At 41.8% G+C, this 27,402-nt stretch overlaps 2 protein-coding genes across 8 annotated transcripts in view; one reads left to right on the top strand and one right to left on the bottom strand.

Moving 5' to 3' along the window:
* The window catches only part of baiap2a (BAR/IMD domain containing adaptor protein 2a), a 103,990-nt gene extending 86,213 nt beyond the window's left edge, over positions 1-17,777 (top strand). The window contains exons 8-14 of one of the 5 annotated variants that reach the window (XM_036590065.1): positions 2,532-2,777; positions 6,037-6,247; positions 7,230-7,431; positions 7,806-7,874; positions 9,214-9,367; positions 9,981-10,018; positions 15,723-17,777. In XM_036590065.1, the coding sequence (XP_036445958.1) occupies positions 2,532-2,777; positions 6,037-6,247; positions 7,230-7,431; positions 7,806-7,874; positions 9,214-9,367; positions 9,981-10,018; positions 15,723-15,792 (990 nt within the window). In that variant the 3' untranslated portion in view covers positions 15,793-17,777. Of the gene's footprint in view, positions 1-2,531; positions 2,778-6,036; positions 6,248-7,229; positions 7,432-7,805; positions 7,875-9,213; positions 9,368-9,980; positions 10,019-11,856; positions 13,054-15,041; positions 15,085-15,722 lie in introns of those variants that run through there. The other 4 variants (XM_036590067.1, XM_036590068.1, XM_036590069.1 and 1 more) reach the window with 4 other exon arrangements.
* A 643-nt stretch (positions 17,778-18,420) lies between these two features.
* aatka (apoptosis-associated tyrosine kinase a) overlaps positions 18,421-27,402 on the bottom strand; it is a 61,403-nt gene continuing 52,421 nt past the window's right edge. For all 3 annotated transcript variants that reach the window (XM_036590062.1, XM_036590063.1, XM_036590064.1), the window contains 7 exons: positions 27,182-27,266; positions 26,927-27,048; positions 26,679-26,828; positions 21,869-25,223; positions 21,604-21,742; positions 21,329-21,520; positions 18,421-21,156 (listed from right to left, as the gene is read on the bottom strand). In XM_036590062.1, the coding sequence (XP_036445955.1) occupies positions 21,128-21,156; positions 21,329-21,520; positions 21,604-21,742; positions 21,869-25,223; positions 26,679-26,828; positions 26,927-27,048; positions 27,182-27,266 (4,072 nt within the window). In that variant the 3' untranslated portion in view covers positions 18,421-21,127. The remainder of the gene's footprint in view (positions 21,157-21,328; positions 21,521-21,603; positions 21,743-21,868; positions 25,224-26,678; positions 26,829-26,926; positions 27,049-27,181; positions 27,267-27,402) is intronic.

Genomic DNA, 27,402 nt, shown 5'->3' with positions numbered 1-27,402 from the left:
CAGTTAACTTTAGGTGGGAATTCTGAATATATTTTAGAGAGGAAGGGACAGAGAATAACCTCACTATATTTTTTTTTCATATTTTAATAATAATAATAGGAAGAAGAAGAACAATGATAAGTAATTTTTTTGACAATATATTATTTGATGTTATATTTTTACAAAATGTATTTTAAAATGCAATATAATATGTATAATATGCGTATATATTGTGTGTATTGTGTGTAATGGAGGATAATTTCACCCCTTTCTTCTTTTTATTTTCAACCTTAATCTAGTCTAAGTATTGACTCAGACTCAACAAAGTCTTGGTCTTGCTTCTAGTGGTCTTTATTATCTTACCCATAATCCTCTTCTCTGCGGCTCAACACAGATGCGTTTGCGGTCGTGTTTGCAGAAGTATAAATCAGCCTTGACTTGGTTTTGTGCCATAAAATATGCGCAGTTCAGTGACAAAGTTGCAAAGCATTGCTAAAATAATACTGTTGATCAAAACTGTTGACAGTGTGATAATGTTGTCAAATCGCCCAGTGATTATATTCCATACAAGCCCATGCAGCAAAGAGCGTGTACTGCTGCCACAGCTATTACCCGCTGTAACTCAGTGGAATGGCTTCTGAAATATCCTGTCATCAAACACTCAGACCGCAAAGGGCCATTATTAAGATCTGCAGGTGGTCAGGCTTCATATACAATCTACTGAAATGCGCCTCTCTGTGAGCATGCGAGTGTGTGTGTGTTTATGCAGTGCTGTGTGAGTCTTTTTCTTGCTGCTTTGCTGCAGTAAGCTGTGATAATGGGATGATGCCTGGTTTTTGTGTGTAGTCTGCTGGTTGTGAGTGTGGGTGAGGTAGAGAGAGAGAGAGAGATGCCCTCCATTTTCACCAACAGCCAGTCCAGTAGCAGTACAGGGGCGTGTGTGGGAAGAGTTCAGAGAGGGTGCTGCTGAAGCGCTCTCTCTCTCTCTCTCTCTCTCTCTCTCTCTCTCTCTCTCTCTCTCTCTCTCTCTCTCTCTCTCTCTCTCTCTCTCTCTCTCTCTCTCTCTCTCTCTCTCTCTCTCTCTGTTGGAGAGTGTGTGTGTATGAGTCACTGTGAGAGGAGTGGGTGGATGGTACAGAGGCAGGCTCCTCACCCACGCTGCAGTGTGTTGGAATAGAGGACGGAAAGGTGAGAGAAAGCTGCCCGTCGTGATTACAGAGAGAGAGAACAGCTCCTGCAGGAGCAAATCTTTCAGTTACGTAAATGGAATTACATGTTTAATGGATCACTGACGGAAATAAAAAGCCTTAAGAAAGTTTGAACAATGACTGATCAAAAAAAGCAAAGTTTGTGGTTATGATCAGACATTACATCACTGTTATGAACATGAAAAGGTCTCTCTCTCTCGTGCTCTCTCTCTCTCTCTCTCTCTCTCTCGCTCACTTTTCACTTGCTTTCTTTCTTTCTTTATTTATTCTCTCCAGCATCCCCTGATTTTTTGTCTCTCTCCATCTTTTTTCTTTCTGTATTTTCATTTTCTTTCTTTCTTTCTTTTTCTTTTTCTTTTTCTTCTTCTTTCTTTCTTTCTTTCTTTCTCTCTTTCTTTCTTTCTTTATTTCCCTACAGCATCCCATGATTCCTTCTCTCTCTCATGTTTTCTTTGTTTTTTCTGTTTTCTTTCTTTCTTTCTTTCTTTCTTTCTTTCTTTCTTTCCAGCATCCCCATGATTCACCCCCTCTATCCTCTTTCTTTCTTTCTTTCTTTCTTTCTCTTTCTTTTTCCCCTCCAGCATGCCTGTGACCCCCCCCCCCATGTGTGTATGAACTCTGTGTTCACATTAGCAGGTGACAGAGCAACAGGAGATCAGTCATTTCCTATGGAAGTAGGCGACTTGTAGCTGCGCTTTAGCAATCAGTGAAATCGTCACAGGGCAGCAAGCAACAAGTCAAGTTGAGATTTTCTGAACTTTATGGCAGAGAAGTGATGTAGGATCAGACATAGACATGGGTTGTCTAAGCTCCCCAGTCTTTACTCTCTGAGCTGTTTCTTCCTACTGCCAGTTTGTTACTTTTCCCAGTAGTGTCACACCAGCACAGAAGAGAAACCTGTACAAACCTGTATAAATGTATAACTGCAGTTCATATTTTGCACAAAGTAGCATATGTAGTAGACTCTTTTTACATTTTCTTGTCAGGAGCTAGACCATATACACACACTAATGAAACAGCTAAGAATATATTTGGGGCTAAAAGGTCTTTTTGCCCAGTGTGTTGGAGGGACTTCTTACCCCAAATGTGTAACCTTATGCTTTCACTTCAAGAGAAAAAGAAATCTTTTTTCCCCAGAAAGTTTCCAATAATAAATCCTAGGAACAGTCATTCAAATGAAATTTCAGAATTAATGTGACTGTAAGCATTAAGTAAATGGGTTGAGATTATCTTTTGTCCAGAGAGAAAATAAGAAGGGAGTGTTACTTTGTGGGGCTGCCCCACCCTCACCCCCTGATTTACCCTGCTTAAAATGTTTCTTTGCTGTTCTGTGTGTCTGTGTAGGGCAAGGACCTGCTCACCCAGAAGATTCCAGTGTGGCAGCAGGCCTGCTCTGACCCCAACAAACTCCCAGAGAGGGCCATGCTTTTGGTCCAGCAGATGGCATCCGGGTCGAGCACCCTTCTGTCCAGCCCCCTGCACTCTTCCAAGGGCAACCTGGTCATCTCTGATCCCATCCCTGGAGCGCAGCCCCTTCCCGTGCCCCCTGAGCTGGCCCCCTTCATAGGCGGCGGTCTGGGTCACCAGGCGGTGAGCACCACCTACTGACTCTCTATTTCATACTGACGCATTATCACAAGGATTTAACTGACCTACTCATGTTCTGCCCACAAATGCATTCTTTCATGGCAACTGTTGTGAGGTTGAACCAGAGAATATGTAGTGAGGAGAATTGCCATTCAGTAATGTCTTCCAGGTTTGTCAAAGCTAGAGGGCATTCCAGTACAAGTCCTAAATTAATGAGTTCCTGTGTTCATTCACCATATTGACTGTAGCTGCATCACAAAAAAAAGAACAAATCAGGCCAAATTAAGGGCCAGTCTTGTTTCAGCTGTGCCAGAGGGCGCCCGATTCATTGGCCATGTTATGTAGTCTAATGGTGGGCATTAATTCATGGGCAAAATCACTTGACATGTTGGGTGTCTAAGGCTACCCAAGCAAAGATATAGTGATATATGCTGCTACTACGTTTAACTCCCGTGAATGTCCAAATTTGTCCAAATCAGATTAGAAGTAAATGAAGCTGGCAGGCTAACTTGTGGCTTTATTATTATTATAACTGCTAAAGCTAACTGTTATAAGGTAAACTGCCTGTTAATTCTCAGCTGCTCACTGTCAAGAATTCCAGCACCTTCCAGAGTCCAATTTAACCTCTTATTACAGCTTTCAAACCGGCAGTCTGTGCATTTTAACAAGAATTAGTCCACCGTGTCTGCAGGTTCATTCCCCTTATTTACATAAGCAGAGTTGACATGGGTTCGCACAAAGGCAGTTTATCCTCATTGTTTGCCTCCTGTGTGTGGGTGGCGATGTAAATAAGACCAGTAAGATGCTGAAGTCGCCACACAGTCGGATGCGCGTCTGACGCTGGGAGCGAATGTGCATTTCCATAGTGCAGTGCTAGCGTTGTTCTCAGCGAGTCAAGCTTTCAGAAACTCATTTCTGCAGACACTGCTATTGTGGAGAGGCTCGTCTAGGAGGCACACGCTCCGCGAATTTTAATATCCGAGTTGCTTCCAGTCACAATGGCTGTGCTCCTGTACCCTTAATCTGCTCTTACTCAACTGTTATTAATGCCAAAGTAATACTCTCCCATCAGAGAGCGTGCTCTGTGCTGGCCCATATATTACTTTAAACCCTGTTCTTACTGTCAGAGCCCTTTTTCTTTAGTGTCAAATACATACAGTATGGCAAAAAAAGACTTGGGTAAGCCAAGAAAATTGTTTCAGGCTATTTATCCGGACAGTGAATGTGTTTGTGCTTTTGAAAACCACTATATAACATGGGACAAATAAAAATAAACGTTAATACTGCATAGTAAAGGTGGGCGATACAGCGAAAATATAATATTGCAGTACTTCAAGAAATTTTCGTGATACACGGTGTCAGGATATTTCTTTTTTAGACATTTGATCAGTTGGAACCAAGGAATCATTTTCAAAAAAGTTTTATACGGAACCATATACAACACATTCTTCATCAATCTGAAGAGTGTTCATGGTTCTATATAGAACCATTGCCTTTACTCAAGAACCCTCGAAGAACGATCTTTGAGTGTGTGAATACTGAGTATATCCACAAAATCTTCAGAAAAGCATAAAAAATGCAGACCTAATTTATCACGATAACAATATATATTGTCATATTGCCAGCCCTACTGCATAGTAATATAACATTTCCAATGTTATATATTTCCAGCATTTCCAAAAAAAGGTTATTGATATATCCTCAGCTGGTTGGAAGAATGTAATGTTTGGCTCCATCTTTTCCTTGATGCATCCCATCTATTGCATGAATAACAGTATACTTGATTTAACTTAATGAAGTAAAGCAGAATCAGCTTTACTTTAAGTTAGTTAAATATTAGATGTTGAATATTGGATGGTAACCTAATGGAAATGAAGTGTACAGACACAATCACAATTTATTATATGAATGTTTTTTTATTCATTCTAGTATATTCTAGGCAATAACCTCATGTCAGATGCCAGTTCTGGCAGCACTGCAGTTTAGTAGTTTAGTTTAGTTTAGAGTTTAGCTGCAGTGGACAAAATGCACCAGCAAAGCAGCATTTTAAAACAGGCTACGAAAAAAGTACAATAATTTTGTAATGTTCTATTTATAAAAAATAAGCTTAAGTAGGAACAGGAGTACAAATCAATTGATAAAACTAAATCAATAAAATAAGGTGGATTGATGTCCAGTCAGCTATAACTGCTTGTTACCACTAGTGGTAGTAGTAGTGGGTGATGTACTGGTTCATCCTGTATACCAGTTAAAATTCTTTTAAAAGTATGAATTTTGTCATTACTATTATACCGGTATGCAAATAAATGATGATAATGCGACGTACAAAAAGTGCAAAAAACACTCTGATTCCCTCACTTCTTGTATAGTGAGTTACATCCTGAGGTAAGTTAGTCCAGTTGATTGTCAAAAGAGCAGGCATCAGATTGTCATGAGTTAATGATTTACCGGAAGGAAAAGCCAGTCTCTTGGGGTTTGCTGTTAGCAGTTAGCCTGGCATGGAGACTAGCCAGCTTTCCATGTGCACCACCTACAGTGCTCCTCACTCAGCCAACTGTTTCAGACAATGCCTCATTGTCCGCTGACAAGCTTAGAGGCTTAGTGGTTTCTCAGCTGAAACTGATAGTGTGAAAGGCTTGTAATATTTACTAAATTCCAGTAGTGCCTGACAGTTGTATACTCAAGTGTAAGAGACGCACTTGTGTGAAAAATGACTTTCGGACGTAAAATATACATTTGTGTGCGTACTGGCCAACACTGCTACGCACTGTTTGTTGTTTTTTACAGGCTCTAGCAATCTTATAACCTGTAATATTCTAATAGTATTTGTTATGATGTTGTTCAGTATTCCAAGAATTCTCATTCTCATGCCTCATTCAAAAAGCAGTCTGGGCTGAAACGTTCCTTATAACTTTACTGTGAATTGAGTGGGGCTAAACTGCTGTGGGATGAATAGAGATGTGTGTGAATGTGTTGGTTTTTGTAGCATCACAAAAACACTAAACTCAAAACTGGTTTCTTTTGCATATTAACTCTGTGAACTGGGGAGTGACCAGTACATTTTGAAAATGTAATGAGTGTTTACACACTACATCAAACTCTTATTGCAAGGAGACTTGTTCTTCATGACATGGGCCCTTTAAATATGGTTATCTCAGGGGGTCTATAACACTGACTGTAGATGTCTTACACTTTAGCAAGAGAGCATGTGAGTGCATGTCCAGCTTTGGTCATGACTTGACTTTGTGATCTGTGCCTGCAGAGGCTGATGGGGCCTGATGGCATGTCTCTGGTCAATGGGACGACAGGCTTGCAAGGGGAGGATTACTGGGGAGATGGGGGCGTGTCTCAGGGAAGACCTGCCTCCCCACAGCCCCAGTCCCAGCCTCAACCACAGAGACAGGTCAGCGACGTCTACTCCAACACCCTGCCCGTCCGCAGACCCCAGCCTGCCAAGAACAAGGCCTCCGTGGGTAAGAGACCAGGACGCATCCTGCTTAACCCAGTTAACTGAGCAGCCTTTAACGCTGACAGCTAAACACAGCCAGTCAATCAGCTACAAAACCGTGCATTGTCCATATTAGAGCAGGGCCATGTAAAACATGTTACTGTGACAGTAAATTAAGAGGACAAAGGAAACATCCTCAGTTACTGCTGCAGCATTTATACAGCCAACAAATTACCATAATACAGTAAATAGGTATTGAATAAGTGAGTGTGTACATAAGGTTTTGCTTTTGTAAATGCCTCAGTAATAGATAGTAATAGGCTATATGGGAGATGTCTGATAGCCTCACTAGTGCTCACAGTATGAACTTCTTCCTAATGTGAGAAAATAAGTGTACAGTTTTTCTTTTCCGTGTAAATACCACACATTTTTTGCAGGTTATTTGTCATCAGTTTTGAATCCAGAGAGGTTCCAAATTAGACGTTCCTGGGAGTGTTCAATTTTCTTGATTCCTGGTAGCCTGTGCTAAACTGTTAGCACTTTGCACCCTCTTTAGATTAGTTAGCAAAGCAGCTAAGGTAAAGCTAAAACAAAAAAGTAAATAAATATAACAAAAAAATAATTTGATATTCTAAATGAAAGTAAATGAAATATGATATCAGTGAAAATTTCAAGTGTTCTATATGCTAACTACATTTGCACCCAAGGGCCTTTGACTGCCAAGGGCCTAGGGGGACATCGGACCTGGGTGTGTATGGAAATATATTTGGGGAAATTTGCTATCACTTTTTATTTTGAGGGTATCCCTCACTTTGTCTTAAATTTGACCAAACTTTAAATTTAATGTAATAGATTCTGTTGAATGTAACCCTAAACCTAATCCTAACCTTAACTTAAAACCTACACCTAATCCTAACCTGACCTCAACACTAAACACATACTTTGTTGACTGTTTCAAAGCAAACATCCTGATCTTATGTCGTTTTTTTTGGATGCCCCCCCCACAGGCGAGACACGGACTCTGCCCAGGTCCAGCTCCATGGCGGCAGGGCTAGAGAAGAACGGGCGCTCGCGTGTGCAGGCCATATTTTCCCATGCTGCTGGTGACAACAGCACACTGCTTAGCTTCACTGAGGGTGACATCATCACGCTCCTGGTGCCTGAGGCTCGAGATGGCTGGCACTATGGAGAAAATGAGAAGAACAAGATGTAAGCTCTCAATGCCCCAGGGCTGGGCAGGAACTTGTTTTTTATTGAGACCCAGGATGTAGATGAACAAAACAAAGGCCAGCCCTTACTCGTTATGCTTATTACTGGCTTTAGCACTGTAAGATGTGAATCAGATAATATGAATTAGGAAATTTTCTGTAATAGAAGCTTCAGTGTTATTTAACTTATCTAAGTTAAATCTGAACAAGCTTGAAAATGCAGTGTAATTTTGTCCATTTTTATAAATAATAATGTGTCCATATTGGCCACATCAGCAAAACTGTTTGACATTACTTAACCACTTAATGTGACTTGAGGCAAAAGTAGACTGATGACTTAAATGTGCTTGAGCTAAGCTTGATTTTCCTTCTCAGGCGAGGCTGGTTCCCCTTCTCTTATACACGAGTGCTACCTGACAGCGACAATGACAAGCTAAGAGTGAAGTAAGTAACTTGACACGCTCCTGTGCTTAAGCAAGGACATATACATCAGCCAAGGGAATGATGAAGTTGTGATATGCTTTCAGTGCAATGATGTTCTGAAGATTTTATTTAGTTTGTATTCTATTCTATTTACCGAGGATATAAAGCATTTTATGGAGGTTTGAAAGAGTCGAGTGCACGTCTTTTGTAGTTCTTGTGTATGTGAATGGGGAATTTCGTGCTTGGGTTCTCTGTCGCTGCAAAAGCCAACATTAACCAGAGACAGAAGGATATATATTATTCTGCCTTTAAATTCACTCTTCCTATAAAGTAACACAGTCTCTAAATGCTGTTAGTGCACCCATTTTAAAGGAAAAAGTGATCTGACAAAGTCAGAATGATATGATACTGAATGATAAAGCTGAAGATTTGTGGCATGAACTACTAATTTGAGCAAGTAAGTGATTGCTTAGGAAAGAACTGTTTCTGATATGGCTGTTTCTGAACATTTTAATCCACTCCAGTCATGTTTTTTTTGTGATTTTTGAGTAAACGACAGTACAGGGCAGCCAATCAGAACAGAGCTATTTTGTATTATATCAGTCTTAAAGTCACAATAACAAAAAAACAGCCTTCTAAAGGGATAAAGAGGGGTTGGAAAATCGTCATGCACAAATGAGTTATGACTGTTTTGGTACATACAACCACACATAAGTGGACTTCAAGGGAAAAGATAAAAATAAGAAAGTGTAGGAAATTTTGCCTTTTAAGCGACTTCTTATGCCACCCTGATTGCCGACATCTAAAATAAGTAGTTGGTTTGATTTTTGGTGTGAATGTATGTTTGTATTTGTTCAGAAACTGCCACACTGCCTCTAACTACAACAGCAGAGGTTGAGGCAGCATTGTGATACATACTTTACATACTTTACAACCTAATGCCTTTTGAGTCACGACCCTAGAGCTTGTGTTTTAAGAAGTGAAGACTTTTTACTCTTAAAGTGAACACGCTGGCCAGCTATTCCCTGCTCATGACCAAGATCAACAGGTAATGAACAAACTCTTCATGAGCTGGATCGTATGTGTTGAGCTAAGGAGTAGTTAAAACTGTGCAGGGCAGTAGGTCCATAGGAGCAGGATTAATAAACACTGGACCGCGCCAATAGATGATCTGCATGAAGGGGTTAAATCAAGAAGTGGCTTTTGGGTGACACTCCTTTTCGCAGCTGAATAATGTTACCTCCTAATCACTTCGGTTCAAAAATAAAGCCATGCTTATGCTTTTGGGTGAAGGGCTTCAGCCTTCAGCAGAGCATGTATGGGCTTGAGTAGTTTAGGCTGATTGTGCGCTCTCCTCTAGTCTACATCATGGAAAGAGCAGCAGCACGGGGAACCTGCTGGAGAGAGACGACACGTCTCTGCCCATGCCTGACTACGGCCTGACCGCCCGTCTGCTGGCCCAGAGCCTCACACAGAACCGCCCGCGCCCGTACAGCATGGCTGGCTTCACACAGGTACACACACATACACACGCACATGCTAATCTACACTCTTAAAGATAAAGATGCCAAAAAAGGGTTGTTTTGATATGCATCAGGGAACTATCCATTGAAAGGTTCTTTTGGGCCGTGGCTCTCAAACTCCCAGACGGTACACACTTTTGTATCATTCCCAAATATTGGATAGATCAATGTGGACCATGTGAGGGGTCCCTGAGGACCAGTTTAAGAACCACTGCTTTAGGGAACAAAACATGTTTCTTCTATGGTAGTGATTCTTAAACTCCCAGTTTCAGATCATAGGGATAGAGCGAAAATGTGGACCAACTGTTTGAGAACAAATAGTCTATGGCAATGCTTCGAGGAATCCTTGTCACCTTTAAGAGGGAACTTAATTTTTTCCTATACTTTCTCTGCATATTTCTTGGTGCATCTGCTCAGTAATCTTCTCTGAACTCTGAAGCTTACTGACTCCCTCTGCTGGTGCAGCAGGCACTTGTTACTGATTGCAATGCATGATCTTTTTCTACTAACACTGCTGTGATTTGTGCTTTCTTGGATATTTTCACTGGCTCTTGCACAGAGCCCTCCAGGGTAGCATTGAAATATTCTTTTTTACGAATTGCAGCCAGCGATTGAGGATTATGACAGTCATTTTGCCGCAAGGTAAGATTTAATCTGGATGAACCGATATGTATATATATATCTAAGAAATAGAGTAAAGTGTCAAATGATGCAGCAAGAAGGGTGTAGTAAATGTGCCTGGATGTATTAGAATTGCTTGATATATTAGTAAAATAGTTCTTAATATCTGTCGTCTTTTCCCTTTTCTTGGCACTTTTTTGCTTGTGTCACCTGTGATTAGTTGTTTTTTTTTTCTGATTTGTCTGAGGAACTCAACAATATCTGTGTTTGAGTGGAGAAGGTCGAACGTACGTCTTTTGTGTTTTTGTGTGTGTGTGAATGAGCTGGTGGGTTTAAGGGCTGAGAGAAGCATCATCAGCGTGTGCGATGCATCATTTCTGACATCATTTCTGTCCATATCCTGTGTGCCCTGAACTTGCCGTCTCTCTGAGCTGAACCATTAGGGTTCAAACCCATGTAGACACTGCAAATAATGTTCCGTTCAAGGACATGACTGTGATCAAAACCATTCTCATATCTGGCTCATATTTTTTCTCATATTTTTCAAACACTCGTAAAAAAAAAAAAAAAGATGTTAAAATGGTTCTTTTGAGTTATGACTTTGAACAGCGGTTTTCAACTTGTTCCTCCAGGCCCACGTTTTTGCTTCATCCCTATGTGTTGTGAGTAGTGTTGAAGCAAAAATATGGACCATCTGGGGGCTCAGAGGAATGAGTTGGGAACCACTGACCTTAAAGAACCTTTCAGTGGATGGTTCTTTAAAGAAATGTGGGAGTGTTTAAAGAACCACCACTTTGGTAAAGGTTTTTACAAGCCAAGAACCATTTAGGAGCCTTTATTTTAAAAACTATAGCTTTCTCTAATCTGACCCTGTCGTAGTTTCAGATAACGAAATTTTTCACATTGTTCTCCAAGACCCCGTTCACACCTGGCATCTTGGCTGATTTGATCATGAGTGGACTGCTCTAAGTACAGGTGTGAACAGGGTCCTGTGCATCACGGAGATGCGCTATGATCCGATCACTCAAACCACCATCAGCAGGCATGACATCACATTTGTAGTGTGAATGCTAAAGTATCCTGAGCATCGACTGCGTCATCACGACCGAGACGAAAGCAGCAGCGTTTCTTTCTTCTGTTTTTAAGTTAAGCCCATGTGATCGAAACAGCCCATATGTGTATACGAACAAGGACTTGCGGCACATTTTTGTCTGACCACAAACGTAGCAAGACACGCGTAGTAGTCTTTCCAGTCATGAAATTCAATTATAAGTGGTAACTGGAAAAGCAGCCATAAACGGCTTTACGCTGTCCACTTGTGATCAGATCACTCGAGACAGATGCTAAAATCAGGTATGAACAGGGCCCAATACGCTTTTGGAGCTTCTGTTTTTTATATCTTTTTTTTTTCTTGTATACTTAAAACAGTGCTCCTCTCTTCCCTGCCCCTCAAAAGTCACACCTGCCCCCCTTCCCTGTAATCCCTTCCTCTTTTGGCTGTCTTGTCTTTTCTCCATTTCTCTCTCTAAGTGTGTCCGACCTGGCAAGCTTCCTTCTCTCTTTGTTCCACAGTTCCGATGGCAAATTGATTTCGACAGTGTGAGCACAGACAGGCTTTCAGACACAGACACACCTCCGGATAGCACAGGGGTTGCCCCCCACTCCCTTCCAATTTCCCCTTCCCCTTTCTCCCCAGTTTCTCCCCTTCTAACCTTCCCGTCCCTTCCCTCCCTTCCCTTCCCAAAAAGCCAATGCCTCCACGCACCCCCTCCTCCTTCAATGGAAGAAGGCCGGTCTCATCCCTCCTTTCTGTCCTCTCTTCCTCCCTCCGTGTCGCGCCGGGCGCCGGGGGGCCACAGTGGCGGCGGTGGTGGTGTGTGGTGGGTCGGGGGGGACAGTGACAGAGAAAGCCAGAGGGCGCTCCACCTGCTCGCCTCGCAGCTTTACGGACACTGAGCCGCACCGTCGCCGTGGACTCCTCCCCCCCAGCAACGGACTCTGCTGACCGCTGCTCGTCTCCCATGCATGTGCATAAAAAGTTCTGCAACTGTTGTGTTTTTATGATGATGATGATGATGATGATGATGATGATGATGATGATGATAATGATTATTACTTTGTTTTTAAAAGAAAACAAGGACATCGTCATGTAAAAGTGCCAAAAGCAAAAGCAATGTCGCTTCTTTCAAGCAGCTATCCTTCCACGAAACAAAAAAGCGCGTGCCGAGTGTCCTTTTCTTTCAAGCTGTGGACTTGACGCTACTAGCGAAGCTCCTGCTCACTGAGGGAGACTTTCAACTTTCTTTGTGGTTCAGTTGTGCGGAGTGTTTTTTTTTTTTTCTCTGTGTTTTTTCCCCTTTATGGTTCCCCCTCATGTCTTAACTCGGAGCACTGTGCAGCCCAGAGGGTGTGTCACTTTAAACAATTTGTATGATTAATTTGCGTCACTGCCCTCGATTCATGAATTGTTTTTGAATGGAAAATTCCACCCAGTAAACAACTTAGCTATGGGCCCAAACATGCAGGCTAACACGAAGGCCATGTGTCAATGTAACAAATGGGCAGGACCTTGCTGTCAGTCTGGGGCAGCACAGTCAAGTTACCTACAAGCGTGTGCGAAAGCAAAGTGCAAATAAAGCAAATTTCCTAAATCTGTCCCTACCAGCCGTCCTCCCGTAGAGGTCAACATCCTGTCTTCTTATATGCTGTTAATGCCGTTATGCCGTAACTTTGCCTCAAAGATCGTGTAATATGTTCACACTTGCGTTGCTGTGTGCCGAAACGGTCAGCTGACAGATCCTCTGGAGCCGTGGTGTAGTTTTCCCGCTGTGCTGTTGTACCTTTTTTTCGTCTTTGAAAAATGCTTTTCTTTTCCTTGTAAATCGAATAAAAATGCACAGAAGTCAGTGTAAGGAAAACCTTTCAATCACAATATGCATGCTATGGAGGAAACGTCAGAAAACATGTTGAACATTGACCTTGAATGTATTGTGACTTTTTACAAGAAGTATATATAAATATATCTATATATTAATAAAACACTTGTTCAAATTATATATCATGATTTGTTAACTTGAGCTTTTGAATACATGGTTTGTGTTGTGGAGAAAAACGTACTTCAGTGTATCTCATTCCCATGTAATGCCCACTCGCCACTGGAGTACATGTACAGTGCTATTCATGTACTGTGTGCGCGCCTGTTTGTTTGTGTGTTACACAACTTGGATTGTGTGCATAAATGTGTGAACTGTCTGTGTGTGTGTGTGTGTGTGTGTGTGTGTGTGTGTGTGTGTGTATGTGTATGTGTGTGTACATGTGGTTGCCCGCAAGCCTCTTTTTAAGGACGCCACAGTGAAGCATGCTCTGTTTGAAATGCGTAGAACAGCAGTAGTAGTGGTTTTTCTATAGAACAGTGGTTCCCATGCCTGGTCCTGGAGCACTCCCTGGCCTTCACATTCTCTCAACACACCAACCAATCAGCTAATTACCCTTTCTTAGTTGAAGTTTGTGTGTAAGATCAGGGAAAACACAACAATGTTCAGGACAGGGGGTACACCAGGACCAGGATTTGGGAACCTGTGCACCGGCAGTGCATGGAATTTGATATTGCTGCTCGGCCAGACGTGATCTCGTAACAAGAATACATGTCTCGGGGCCACTTGTTAAACTTTTGGTACTGGATTGCAACAAAATCCCTCTCAAACAAGGGTAGGCTTCCTCTAAAACCCACTCTTGAATTCCTCTAGTCCATGCTCTTTTAATATTCAGAGTACAATTGGTAATAAGAATACACGTCTGTGGACAACTTGTTAAACTTTTGGTGCTAGATTGGGGCAAAATCCTTCGTAAACTAAGGGTACACCCCCTCTCTTTCTTGTAAGAGGTTATGTTTACTTTTACCGCATGTAATATACACGCTAATACAGATTTTTTTTTTGAGGGGGGGGCGCTAACTTTATGTTCTTGGTCTAACAGGCTTTTTGTCCTTCTGACAGTGTTGATGAGTGCACCATTGTCCCCCTAAGAGAGCCAGTTTATGAGGAGCCTGCCACTTCCTGTGTACCATTATTCCAAAAAGTCGTCAATGACATGGGGTTCATGGAGCAAAATGCCAAAAACGATTAAACATGTTTCTTAGGCGTTTATGTGTGAACTTTTGGAAGGTAGAAGAATGTATTACTTTAAAAAAAAAGCAAAGAAAACTTACAGTACATTTCTATTTTTTTTAGAGACACACAGTAGAGCACTACTTGCATTACTGCTACTGAGTGTTGATTGGGTGGTTTGTGCTCAATGACATCAAATATAAAGTTGAAATATTTATTCTGAGTCGAGAAAACAGGTGCATTTTTCTGTATAAAATCATAAACCATTCACAAATAAGGATTTTGCTCACAAGCTCAATGAGAACCCATTCATTTAGGACTCCACTGGGAACACCTAGACAAACATCTAACTTGGAAAAAATGACTGAGTGGCAATTCTCCTCACTATAAATTCTTTGCCCCATCACAAGGCGTTGCATTGGTTTAGAAACTCCACACTTAGTTTGTTCCCACCCTTGTAAGTCTACATTCCCACCCATACTTGAAAAAAAGAGCCAAAAATTCTCATGGTTGTCCCCAAACGTTCTCATTACCAGATAACATCTGGCCCAGCGAGACTAGGGATTTGATAGTTCGATATCTTCTAGTGCATGCCGTAGAGTTAAGTTTGTTTTGAGTTCTTCCACCAAATTGGACTGATCAGAGACAAATATGAACAACTGCTATGGGCAGACTCTTCATTTTACACTATATTTTGAACCCATGTCATTACGGTAAAGGAGTTAATTTACTCATGTACAAGCACAGGGGTTGGAATGTCCATCCATCTTGAGCCAGCGCCAAACTCAAAGACATCATGCTACGAAATGAGTAACCTCCCTGCCATCCTACACAAAAAAAACTAACAGTCGTCTGAATGCTGTGATAATGTAGCCATGCATAGCACATAGTGTGAGCTGAGCTCCGGTACAAACCCGTGGACTCTCTTTACCTTCCAGTTTGGGTCCTGAATTGTCCCGGTTCTGAGTGTGCAGGACCTCCGTAAGTCACCTGCCTCCACCGCTGCTCAGCCAACCAATCATGTCCTCCTTCTCTTCTGTTCTCTCTGCTCTCATTGGCTGTCTGGCATTAACAGGGTAGCCGGGCTTCACAGCTCTCGCTTGTGTTTATTGTTTTTTTTATTTTTCCCCTCATTCTGTCACCGGCCTCTCTGGTTGGTTCTCTTTCCCTTGTGGTTTACTTTGTACCAGCCAATCAGACAGGTCATTGGTTGCAAGGAAATGGTGTTTTCATGGAGGCAATATGTTGGCACTGGAGGTAACCCAAAAATCTAACTCTTGCATGCCTTCTCAATGCTAACAAAAGTGAGCACTAGCACTTTAACCGACGACGTCTTGTCTCATTTGCATGCTTGCTCAAAAACACCTTCCATAGAAACTTCCCAAGTACTTTCGTTCATAAGTATATGTCAAATGAACCACTGTATGCCTTTCAGCAGTACTCTTTCTATTGACCAAATTCTATTGATCTTTTCCAATGCTTAGTTTGTCTAAGATGCTCTGTTCTCAATGTGGTTTAGGGTAATAACAGTAGAAACATTGGCTGCTAAAGTCAAAAGCACACCATAGAGCACTGTTTTGCACATAGTGATGGCCTTTGTTGACCCCCTCTCCTTCCAGTGACCGCTCCCTGGAGGTCTACCTCAGATCAAACATGATGGATGACCGCACCGCTCCTCTCTTCTACTAGAGTGGCCTGCTTATGGCCTGCTCTCTGCCGCCCTCTTCTGTTCTGTGTTTGTTGGTGCAACAGCACACACAAGCTTAAGACTCTGGGGCCGGTAGGGATACAGGCCCGGAACGCTCCTGGCTCTAAGGATTACACTAATTTTTTTTCCATATTAGCTTCATAAATATTGTTGTATAGTGAAAAATTTTGGTGTATATAATGATATCAACAAATGCCAACTTCATTCAGAGCCTCAGACAAGGGGCGCTAGCTGTATCTGTGGGGAAATTTTTATAGATCAGTGCTCTTAATTATTCCATGATTATGATGTACAATTTTGTGTTGGTTTAGGTTTTGATTAAAAAAATGCTAATAATAAAATAGGAAAAAAAATCTAAAATGAGTCATGAAAGGATGGCTTATTCTTTCTCAAAGATAGGTTAAGAGTTAAAGGAAGAGCTTGACCAGACATGCTGATGTGGCTAGCGGTGAATGGAAGTTAGTAGCCACCATTTAGCATCATTTTATTATTCATAATTCTAAGAAGTGGCTATTCGTTTTTATCCATTTCTAGTAACGTTAGCATTTTTGACCGAACCATTCCTTTAAATGTTCCTTTTTGTTTCATCCATCATTTGTATTTCATCACAGTAGGCCTTAGCCTTTCACATCTTTATTTTGCCAATGGGTAATGACCTTGGATTTGTATAAGATCACTGTTATTAAGGCTCTGTCTCCCCATACTTCTGCACCACCAGTCTTTCCCATAGGAAGTTGCTGTAAATAGAGTCTTCACTATGGCAAAATCTCCAGTTGGAGACATTAATTAGACAGACTCTCCGTAATGAATATTTAGCCATCCTGTCTCATCTAATGCTTCAATATAAAGCTCTAGCAATCCCTCTGTATGTTCCCTGGCTGGGAAAGCTTGTATAAAATGTGTTTTCTATAGGTAATGAGCACCAACAAGGGTTTGTGCCTTCTACCGCTCTAGGCTGTAGCGGTGCAGCTGTGAGGAAAATCCACATGCTCACGTGCAAAGGGAAAAAAAAAATCTGATTCTTTTGTATTGTTTGCTTATTTTTGTTTTAATTTTGTTGATTATAGGTAGTATAACACAATTGAAACTATGTTTTGTTGCTTACAAACAGTCTCAACTTTAACTATGTTGTACATTTTTTTTTCTTCTCTCAGATGGATATTGTTTCTTAGTTCAGAATTAGATTTATGGGGCTAAAATGCACACGCATACTCGCTTACAAAATATGGTTAGTGTAAATACAATCTCTTTTCCCAATGAAAATATTAAGTACATGTCAATATTAATCAAAAAATGCACAGTCTTATCTTTATATCAGAACTGTTCTGTAGGCTTAGCACTGGTACCTTAAACCTATACTATGTAAGATTTGAACTCACGCCTATGAGCTCCATTTAATAACTAGTGTTGGTTGTAATGAATGTTTTGCAGCATTTCTGTTTTTGTGGTTTTTCTATAATGCACAGGACATATGTGTCTATGCTGTCAAAGATGCTTACAAAGATAGTTTAGATGTAGAAATGCTGCAGTTGACTCAATGACTGTACCTACTGTTAAAAAAAAAACAATGTTCTGTTGTCACCAGTTCAGTTTGTTGCGTTTCTCTACATGAGCCAACATGATAGAGCTTAGACGTAAGACTACTGCAGCATTCAGTTGGATGCTTCTAGTTTAAATCCTACATAGTATAACCTTCATGTACGTGTAGTGTATCCTGGCCTCACTTGAGAGTTTACAGCTAGACAGGAAACAAAGTTGTCATGTCTGTTTGGAAATGTGTGGTATTGACTGGACTGAATCGGGAGAATGTGCGCGCGTGTGAAAAGTTGAAATGGGCCAACATTTTTGTAACATGTCAGATTTGTTTTGGCTTTTTGTCTTTGTTCTGTTCACTCTTATTTATGTCCCTGCATTTTACAAGTAAATATTTTTGTCCTTTGTGAAATAAAATGCTGAAAGCAAGTGTGCATTTAGTCACTGACTGGTGATTTATATAGGCCTACACATCATAAGGCTACATGGCGAGAAGGGAACATTCAAAAATGACCATATCGTCCTTCGACAAAAGCAAATAAATAATAAATGCAAATGAATTGCTTTTCAAACGAAAGAGTTATAATTGATTTAGAGTCATATTCAATGATGTATGTGTTCATTTTTTGACTAAAATAAAATTCTTGACTTATTTTCAAATGTTTGATTTGTTGGTTTATGTGTGTGAAGGATTTTTACCCAGTTTTCTCACAAGTTTAGTCATTACCACCTGCTAGCTAGGTCTCCTCCTATCACATGAGAGTACCAAGCAGCAAGGGTGAAGACTGTTGCGTGTTTCTTCTGAGATCTCCCAAAAACACGGCTAATGCACTATACAGTTGTACCACTTGGGAGCCATTTGGTGTGTTATTTTATGGTCTGTATTCTACTACTGTGTAAATAGTCACATTTGTGTATTCACCGTTTTTTTAAAAAATAATTCCTCCCAAAAGAAACTAAATGAATGGAATCATGGTGAAATTTGAGAATTGTAACCTAATTGAATCATGAGGTTGAGAATTTGAACCAGTACAAATCAAACATTGCAGTAAGACAACTGGCTCCTAAGGACAAACTATAGGTTTGGTTTATTTATTTATTTTTTGGAATACTACAGTTGGCATGTATGGGGAGAAATGGAGCAACAGCCATGATGTTACTACAGGTGCAGGAACAAATGCACCACACCAGCACGCTGTAATAGGATGATTCACGGGGCTTTTGATCGTTGGATATCGCTTTGGCAACTATAAACAGCCATCGACCTGTCCTCTATAAAGCACTGATATGTTTTGCACTGTAAAAATAGCACAAAATGCTGCAAGATTTCACAGATTATAAAAGGCCTGCAAGGCAGATAGAGAGGAACAGGGTAGTAATGATGCCTGTTTGGAAATATTGGCACAGTAATGGACTATGGATGCAGCCCAGTGGTGCTAGGGTGAGCATGACCTGTGCAACTGTAGTAAGACCAAGTACCATACATTTATACAGTTTTCAGTGTGAAACATGGTACAGAGAACATCTTATATAGTCAGGTCACTAACACAGAAAACTGACTGAACTTGGACAATGTGTGGAGACAGGAGTGAAGTCCACGTACTATCACTTCCATTGGTTGGACGGCTGAATTGTTCCACGCTCCTGTTTCTCTCGTTACACTGATATGCTCTGCTGATTTTCCTCTGAGTACAGAGTTTTAAAGATCCAGCTTCTTCATACATCATGAGGTACCATTTGAAGCACAGGGGCACATTTTCAACAGCTGCCATTGGTCACTCTGGGACTTTGTTTTAAAGGACAACACAGTTTTGTTTTGCAAATAACTTAAAAGTTTGTTGTAAGCAAGTAAGGCATGCAGACAGTGATGATGTGAATTAGATACTTTTATGAGAAATGTACCGAAGCAGACAGACCTATTATAACTGCACAGTACTTCTTTCATAGCTTTACATGTTTGTCATGTAGTAATTCTTGAATTGTAAAGGTCTGACCCGACTGAGAAGAACAGATTGGTGGTTGTCGTAACAGAACCCAATATGCAGGATAACTAAAAAAAAACATTCTTATTCTTAATGCACATTAATGAAATTAAATAAAATTTCAATATAAAGGGCATCTGAGGCATTGGAAAAAAAAATACATATGAAGTTTCATATCAAAACCTTGTAACCAGGTTTTGATACGACACCGACTATATTCTAGGAGCAAGTCCTAACAACTAGCCTATGAAAATCCCACATAAAACAGTTTCACTTCACTCACTTCACTTTTAAGATCTGCTTCTCCACATCATAAAAAGGCACCCTGGCAGTAGAAGCATTAAAATGGGCCATAGAAATGGAGAATGTCAAATATTTGGGCTCTGGCATTTTTCAAGCCTCTGTTCCATGCCTGTTTGGTATGTTTGGCTACTTTTTTTTCCCTGCTTAGTTTCAAGACCCATTTAACTCCACAGATGTATTAACAGTAATGGATATATCACCCATATGAAAGATGAGGTTTATTTGCAAAATTGTGGCATTGTCCTTTAAAACTCACATCCTAACCAGGTAGGTAAAACTTGGTAAATTAACATGTGATCGGATCTAATATGTACTCCTTTTGTAGTTAAGGCGATGATAGGGTAACAGATTTAATATTTTGAAAGCAGAATCATGAAGACCCCGTAACTGCCTATTTACAGCTCATTCTTCAATGTGCAACACTAGTGTGGGAAATGGACACTAAAAGACTCTAATGGATATGCAAACTCATGTTCTAATAGCACCCGTTGAAATGCTCAATCCTTTCCTCAGCATGAAGATGAAGTGTCACTTTAATATAAAGGCCAACATCAGTGAGAGAAACTAGACTGTGATAAACTTTAACTGGATCTATATAGATAGACATAAACAGGCATCCTGATATTTCATTTGATCAGTGTGGAAATTGATTTGCACATGACCTCTAGGTTTCAACAAAGAAAGTGCATTTCCATAATCTTTGCCTCATCTTCAAAGTGTATAGCAGCACAAAGGGGGAGAGGGGAAAGTTGTTTCTTTAGTGAGGAGATATGTCAAACACAAGCATCTTTTCTAATGTGCCTTAAGCTTTGATTTCATCAACACCAATTTAGCATCCCTCATACAATTTACCTGAGCTACAACATTTTCGCTTAACGCAGTCAGAAGTGATTGCCTCCAGAGAAAACTATGGATTTCCTCTTGAATCTCAAGGGTCTCTAATCTGGGGCTCTATCACAGGGGCTTGTTTGTACACTCCCAGCAGTTGACACGTCCTGATTGACAAGTCACAACTTCCTTTTATCACTAAGCCTGCTGGCTTTCACTCTGGTGTTTGGAAGATCTGAGAAATTTATGATAAAGATGGGGAACCGCAAGGCAATGAGCAGCGCAGTAATACCTTTTTATGGTTGCTACAGTTTGTAAAAAAATGACTTGTTGCAGTATGAGTGTTGATACTGAATGTTGCAAATAAGTTATATCATATATTATTTTTGTAATACATACATAAATTTTTCTGATACATATAGATTTATTTTTCTGTTCTTTTAACTGTTGTCCTTATCAGACTATGTCACACTACTGCCATCTGTCTAGAGACAAAAGGAAGTAAGGCTAATGTCATTCCACTACAGTATGAGGCACTGTGTCCGAAAAAGGATATCAGATTCAGAAGATCCCTCGTCCAGGACATTTAATAAAACAACAAATCTACAGCCTTTTCAGGCCAAAAGGGTTCTGGATGTGTTGTCCTTCAAATGTGTCAAAACTGGTCCTCTCATGCCTGATCTCCATCCATAGCGCTTCCTGTGTGAATTTGAGAAGAGGAGATAACATGATGTGCCTTTATGAACAAAGTGACAGCAAAAACACAGAGCTTGTGTTTGGATGGTATATTAGAAATGTACACTACACAGTACACAGTACTGTGTCCATATTCTGTATATTTCAAATAGCTGACTAATGCTATGGCACTGACCTCCCATGGTGTCCATGTCTGAATCAGACACCTGTGTAATGGAGAAGCGAGAAATACTGAAGCGGGAAAACTGGGGTTCTGGTTTTTCTTCTGGAGACTTGACTGGAGAGTTGGGGGGTGTGCTAATACCATCAGAAGCCGGTTCTAATGTTGAAGGACTGGGAAAATCTTCCTCCCACTCGTAGGTCTCACCTGTTCAGTCAGAGGATATTATTATTATTATTATTATTATTAATACGTTTTTCAACTCTTATCTAGAACTGCATAACACTTACATTCTGAGACATTTTCATCTGAGGAGTTATCAGAGGTACCAGCTCTCTGTGGTCGAAGTTGCTCGCCCACTGCAGCCTGGCCATTAGGTTCTGCCCCAGGTGGAAATGTGTATTCTGCTAGTTCCCCTGTAGGGCTCTCCTAGAAAAAGACCAACAGCATCTATGAGTCAACCCACTATATCTCAAATGAACATGTGCCATTTCAGTAAATACCTGAGCAAGTTATGCATTTTAAATGATATAAAAACTACCAAGTACCACTGACCTGGTCAAACAGGAACACTGTGACATCATCAAAGAAGGAGACAGCTTTTTTCTTGCGCTCCAGCTCGTCACAAAAGGATTGAGTGAGCAGTGAGGGCATTTTGAGGAGGCTGCGCAGATGGCGAGCACTGCTCCGCTCACTCACCACCACAGGCACGGTAGTGAACTCCTCCTCACTCTCCTCACTCTGCTCTTGCACACTATAGCTGCGCAGCTCTTCGTCAGACTCATCGCTGTCATCTGAGTCTTCCTCGTCTGCTTCCTCGCTGTTCCCTAGGGGTGCTGGTATATCCAGGTCCTCTGGTAAGGCAGGCAGAATGTTGTCCAGAGAACTGTCCCGCTTGACTCTTAAAAGTGCTTGGTCAATGCTGTCCTCCTCCACTCCCTCCTCTTTTTTCACTCCTTGCTTCTCCTCATCTTTTCCATCCATCTGACACTCTGTATTGTTTTCCATGTCCTCACAGTCTTCGGCTTCAGCTTCAGCTTCTTTCACAGACTCCCTGCTGAACTCCACTATAGTGGAGTCTGAACCCAGGGAGTCTGCAGATGAAAAGTCCCTGGTGGCACCACTAGCTTGGTCCTCCATCGTTGTGGCTTCCTGTGTTGTGGATGAGCCTTCAGAGGCTGTGTTGGAGCAGCACTCAGAAGCTGGATCTTCTCCAGAGTGCTCAGCTTCTAGCCCAAGGCCGTCATCTGGAGCAGACTCTTTGGTCAAACATCCCCCCATCTCTGGGGGAAAGGGGGATAACATGGTGATTCCTGGAGCTGATGCAGGAGATGAACCTAGATCACACTCCATGTTCTTCTTCTCAAGACACAACTGTTTGACACTGAGAACAGCATCATCTGTGCTATCTCTCAGCCTTGCAAAATGATACCCCTCCTCTCTCTGGTTCACTGGGCACCCTCCCTCTCTCCCTGCCTTCCTGAGAGAGTTGTCTTTTGCAGGTTTGTGTCCAAAAACATCATCCTCCACTTGGTTATCAAAGAAGGTGCTTCCTGCTTCACATGGACTCTTGTCATTCTCTGTGTCATAGTCTGAAAAATAAGCAGAGTCCCTGAACTTGTTTCTCTCACCCAGGCTGGTCAACTCCAGATTACTACTGCAAGCTGGGGTCAGGACTACATCATCATCATTTTCAAGGTCCATCTGGAGGACCATTTCACACTCTGATTCCATACTAGTACTAAGGACTGGCTTACCCTCCAAGTCCTTCATGACAAACTCAGGAGACTCATTGTTCTCTGTGTCATAGCCACTATCCAGGGATTTGGGTTGGATGGACATGTGGTAAGCATCTTGCATGAAGGCCTCACTAGGACTGTTACTAGCTGCAAGGTCAATAATGTCCTCAGTGTCACAGCTTCGCATTTCTCTGTGCAATGGTCTTTGTACCAAGTTAGAATCACTCACTTCTGCATAGTCCACAGGAGACTCTGGAAACACACCAGAGGTAATGTCAGTGATGTCGTCATCACTGCAGTCATCAATGTCCACCAAGCTAATGCTAGAGCAGCCGGGCTCCACCCAGCTGCTCCCTGTATGACTGCACTCTAAGACACACTCTGACAGAGCCGTGGGGCACGGAATCTTCTTCCCACTTAGTGTTGCAGGACCCTCTGATCGGAATTTTATGTCTTGTGCGGGGCTTGTGCTTCTGTCAGTGAGTAGATTCTCTGGAGTCACTGCTGTCTCAGCTGGAAGAGAAACTAGATTCTTACTGGTGTAACCCCCTACTGGGAACTGTATCGTATTCTCTCTGACATGCAGATGAGGAGCATTCTTCTGGGCTGGATAAATAATTTGTTGTTTTTCTGGGGCTGAATGAAACTTGGCAGATGACTCTACCTCCTTCCTATCCTCACAGCACAGACGTATGTATGATCCACACTCTGAATCTGTGTATGGAATGTTAATGGTGGATGGGTTGCTGCCTGTGGCTTCCATATACAAGGGTGTTTTGAAAATATGGGAGGGATTACTTTTGGAATTGTCACATGCTTCTACTGTTGTCTGCCTTGGGTTCTGTACACGGGAGGAAGGTGTACTGTGGTGTAAATCAAGATAGGTGTCAGGAAACCCCCTGGATTGTCTGCCATCAAAGTTTAAGCTATTGTTATTTGCAGAGTGGTTTGAGGTCCAGTTGGTTGCTTCACTTTCTGTAAACAGACTGTTGTCATCCTCTGGATCAGCCGCACCCATAAGAAGACCATCTCCAGTTTCAACATTAATACTCATATAGTGTGCCCTGGGCATGTTCTTTTGCAAGTTGCCCATCATGTCATAATAGGCCTCATTTGCCATATTTTTTTCAACAGTCCTCTGGCTGGCCTCGAGGTAGGGGTCACAGTGTCCCAGACTGGGGCTGCTCATTGAGACTGATACACCATGTGAGCTATCTTGTAGCCCTGTATAGGGGTGGCTCCCAGACCCAAGATGAGAATCAGGTGGTTGGTGCCTTTTCAAATGAGCTTCCAGTTCTGCTGAGATTGACTGTTCACATTGGAATCTGTCTGTGTCACTGGGGGAGAAGTATTGTCTTGATTGATCTACAGATTCCAGTGGGCTCAGACCTCCCCTCTGAAGTGGCTCCAAGGTGAGAGAAATAGTTGGGCTGCCATCTGAATCATAGGCACTGCTTTTAGAGTCTTTTGCTGCAGACCAGTATGTGTTTGTCTGAGCCTCTGTGGGACTTTTCATGTCATTCGTGGAGAAGCAACTATTGCTGGCTTCAACTCCTGGACTGTAGTCAAGAGTGCCCTCTTCCAGATTAATGTTGCACTCTACAGGTTCCTCAATGCGGATGTAGTACTCGCTGCTCACAGATGGACTGTGTGCACTCAGTACTGGTACCACCCCTGGGTGATCTGGCTCGTAGTAGGATGGGGAAACTCCCAGAGTGAGACTCTCCCCTTTGCAGCTACCTGCGGTACTGCTGAGAGGATAATAGATGTCCTGGTAATGTGGATTGCTCCGTCCTAGAGGGCCACTGGCAGATGAGGAGCAGTAGGGCTGTTCAGCTCGGGCCTGCTCCCACTTATATTCAAAGTTGAGCCCATGGCTGGTCTCGGTCACAGTCAGTATGTCATCACCATTCTCTGACTGGAAGCTGTCAGCTGTGGAGAAGTGCTCTAACAGAGGGAAGGAGGAAGTAGACGAGGCTACCTCCGATGATGCTGGGGTTCTGTGGGAACTGCTGGTACCTAGGCTGGGTCTGAGGGAGTTCCAACGCTTCTCAAAGTCCTCCTCTGCCTCGCTGGTACCCTTAGCACACAGGTAGTTCAGCAGCAGATGAACTTCCTCCGCCATGGGCCTCTGCTCTGGCTGCAGCCAGCAGAATTGCATTACTTCATACCTGCTCATACACAAATAAGAAAGCACTACTGAAAAAGGATGTAAGAGTAATACTTATACAGGAAAAGAAAGTGGCAAAAGTATGTACAGCAATTGGCAAGGTATTCATCACAAAGCCACAGAGGTTTTAATACTCAGTCAAAAAGAATGCTTGCATGCACTTACATCATAGATGTTTAGCATCATTTAAAGGTAGAAAAGCACAATAAATGGCGGATATTCCAACAAGACGATGCAAGATGCCAATTCAGGAATGATTTAAAACCCATAGAGATCTTTTGGGGTTGTGTTGGGAAATATGTGGAATAGAAAAACCCAACTACTATGGATGGTCTGTGGACAGCAGTAATGAATGCATGAAGCAGATCCTTTAAATTATTTAAAAAATGTCAGAAATGTATGTCGAAGAAGTGTGAAGTTTTCAAGGCTATAGGACTTACAGACTGTTGATAAACATTGACATTTGAGCAATACTTTTTGACAGGGTAGTGTTTACTAGCATTAATAAATTAATTTAATTTAAATGTTCACTGCTGTCAACAGACCGTCCATAGAAGTTGGGTTTTTCTTCCCTACATAACCCTCCCAGTGTAGCCCCAAAATTCTTAATGGGTTTTAAACCATGCCTGATTTTCACTTGATGAACTACGCTGTATGTTGCATTGTCTTACAGGAATATCAGTCATTTATGATTTTCCTTCTTTAAATGAATAGAAAGGCTAAACATATCAAAAACAGTTGCTAAACACCAGTGTATGATATACATACATGTGATCAGTTCTTTTTGATTGAAAGTGTAGGACAGTCCCTCAGCTAAGAAAATAATTTGCATTAACTGGATCACGTTAATGGTGGAATCAGCTGCACATTGTGTCAAGCATCTGGGAATCAGAATTTGTTTCATGTCTGAAATGTTTGTAATCAGTCCCACATTCAGAAATGGTAATGTGAATAGAGGTCAGATGCTCCTCTAGTAATTAAATGATATGTGGAAAGCCTGGAGTCAAAGCAGCCTTGCATATACAGAAAAGAGTCAGTCAGTTTTGCAGGTGCATGTGGTATGTCAGTTTGCAAGAGTGTTCTTGATTAAATGGATAATGAATGGTAGTGTGTGGGACCAGAATTAATGACCACAAACTTCCTGGAATGGCTATGATTGATGGGCCTGCGGAAGAGGGAAATTAATGACTGACCATGCTGGACCTGAGCAATATTGATTTGTTAGCCATGCCAGAGAGAAAATAGAATGACCACTGGGGGGAACATGTGATAGAAAATACATTAAATGCTTTGGCTGTATTAATTTAAGGGATAATTTATGACTAGTTGGCATGCCTGTGGTACAAGGCATTGACTGATTTGCATTGGTGAAGGGGAAGTAATGATTGGTAGTGTGGAGAAAGGCAAGTTACTAATTGGTGATGGTGATTATGACTCAGGAGCTGAGATGACTCACCAGCGGTCAGACAGGGGCACTTTCAGCAAAGGCTTTGGCAGCTTCAGCTGCTGTTCCTTCACAGCATAAGTCAACACCTGCCTGTCAGAGTAGTGCCTGTATGGCTGGTTCCCAAGCTCAAACAGCTCCCAGATTGTCACGCCCAGCGACCTATAAAGTCAGAAAACATCCAAATGCTGGTGTCCTGGGGTTCTCTGAAATTTGGCGGTGAGTAATCCTAAAGAGTAATCCTAAAGGCATTGTCTTACCAGACGTTGCTGGCCTTAGTCTGGTCCACCACCAACAAGTTGCCATGAACCTCATCAATGAGCTCTGGAGCAATCCATCGCAGAGGCACCCAAATCTGATCTGCCGTTACAAAATAGTCATCCTACCAAAGAGAGAGACAACATCTGAGGCCAAGCAGGAACTGAGAAAGTTATATGGTGGAAAGGGAAGCTGTGTCACCACAGCAGGATCAGCACGACAACCCAGCAGTCCCACTGAATCCATTACTGACTCACCTTGTACCTGCTGTGGGAGAGGCCATAGTCTCCGATCTTCACCGTCATCTCTGAAGTGAGTAGACAGTTCCTGAGAGCCAGGTCACTAAGGAAGTAAGAAAAGGAATGCTACATGGCGATGCAAACATTATTCATAGTACAGTAAGGCCTATGTCACATCTTTTGGATGGTTTAATTGATGTTCAAAGCTTCCGATGATCGAAGGGTTCACCCCCAGCAAC

This window comes from Colossoma macropomum, unplaced genomic scaffold (genome assembly GCF_904425465.1).
Source record: "Colossoma macropomum unplaced genomic scaffold, Colossoma_macropomum, whole genome shotgun sequence".
Lineage (NCBI taxonomy): Eukaryota > Metazoa > Chordata > Actinopteri > Characiformes > Serrasalmidae > Colossoma > Colossoma macropomum.
This window is presented reverse-complemented; position numbering and strand designations above follow the sequence as displayed.